The sequence below is a fragment of the Colobus angolensis genome, unplaced genomic scaffold (genome assembly GCF_000951035.1).
Source record: "Colobus angolensis palliatus isolate OR3802 unplaced genomic scaffold, Cang.pa_1.0 Scaffold154, whole genome shotgun sequence".
NCBI classification, from domain to species: domain Eukaryota; kingdom Metazoa; phylum Chordata; class Mammalia; order Primates; family Cercopithecidae; genus Colobus; species Colobus angolensis.
Genome location: NW_012114644.1, coordinates 4,735,948 through 4,737,345, shown reverse-complemented (window position 1 = coordinate 4,737,345; position 1,398 = coordinate 4,735,948). Strand labels below are relative to the sequence as shown.

Sequence of the window (1,398 nt, the reverse complement as noted above, 5' to 3'; positions counted from 1 at the left end):
ACCCCTCCTCCCTCAGACCCAGGAGCCCAGGCCCCAACCCCTCCTCCCTCAGACCCAGGGGTCCAGGCCCCCAGGCCCTCCTCCTTCAGACCTAGGAGTTTAGACCCTGGGACCCCTCCTTACCCAAGAGTCAGGAGTCCAGGCCTAGCCCTCACCCTTCGGAGATCCTTAGGGACCCTAGACCTTGGCCAGCAGCCCTGTGTCCTCCTCACCTTCAAGATTCCAGCCTCTGGCCTCCCACACACCACTTGCCCACTGGGCACCCAGGCTTCTAGCTTTGATCTCCAGGCACACAGCCTTTAGCCCCAAGCCCGCTGCACAAACACCCTCCTGTCCCAGGCCCTGGACTGAACCCCGTCTCTGTTGCACCTACCCCTAGGTGGACAACTCCTCCCTGACTGGCGAATCCGAGCCCCAGACTCGCTCTCCCGACTGCACACACGACAATCCCTTGGAGACTCGGAACATCACCTTCTTCTCCACCAACTGTGTGGAAGGTGAGGCGGGTGCAGAGAAGACACACAGCTGGGGCAGACACAGGGACGTGTCCCAAGGGGTCAGGGCCTCTGGAACCTCCCTGAGCCACCCCACCTCAGCCTAACCCCTCTGGCCTGCAGGCACGGCTCGGGGCGTGGTGGTGGCCACGGGTGACCGTACTGTCATGGGCCGCATTGCCACCCTGGCCTCAGGGCTGGAGGTGGGCAAGACGCCCATCGCCATCGAGATTGAGCACTTCATCCAGCTCATCACTGGCGTGGCTGTCTTCCTGGGCGTTTCCTTCTTCATCCTCTCCCTCATTCTCGGATACACCTGGCTCGAGGCTGTGATCTTCCTCATCGGCATCATCGTGGCCAATGTCCCAGAGGGTCTGCTGGCCACTGTCACTGTAAGGCCGGGCTCCTGCGTCTGGGCGGGGAGGGCCTGGGGGCCTGGGCCCCTGAGTCTGAGGGAGGAGGGGCTGGAGGCCTGGACCCATGCGTCTGGGGGAGGTGGGGCTGGGGTCTGGACCCCTGGGGCTGGGAAAGAAGGGCCTGGGGGCCTGGACCCCTGAGTCTGAGGGAGGAGGGGCTGGAGGCCTGGACCCATGTGTCTAGGGGAGGTGAGGCTGGGAAAGAAGGGGCTGGTTGCCTGGATCACAGTGTTCTTGTGAAAGACAACCTGGGCCTGACTCAGAGGGCCTCATTAACAAAGCAAACAAAGAAACAAACGAAAATCTGGAGAAACACTGGCAAGCCGTAAAGAGCCAACAATCCTATCGCTTGTTAAGTTTACTTACAAAATTAAGAAGTGCACGATCATGATGAAAAGTTCGAAGCGTACATCGAGTTAAAAAATAAAATAGGGCCGGGCGCAGTGGCTCACGCCTGTAATCCCAGCACTCTGGGAGGCCGAGGCGGG

At 60.7% G+C, this 1,398-nt stretch overlaps 1 protein-coding gene across 3 annotated transcripts in view; it reads left to right on the top strand.

The window, feature by feature from the left end:
- Nucleotides 1-1,398, top strand: part of ATP1A3 (ATPase, Na+/K+ transporting, alpha 3 polypeptide) — a 30,685-nt gene that overhangs the window by 9,333 nt on the left and 19,954 nt on the right. For all 3 annotated transcript variants that reach the window (XM_011936569.1, XM_011936568.1, XM_011936567.1), the window contains exons 7-8: nt 380-497; nt 618-886. In XM_011936569.1, coding sequence (XP_011791959.1) covers nt 380-497; nt 618-886 — 387 coding nt within the window. The remainder of the gene's footprint in view (nt 1-379; nt 498-617; nt 887-1,398) is intronic.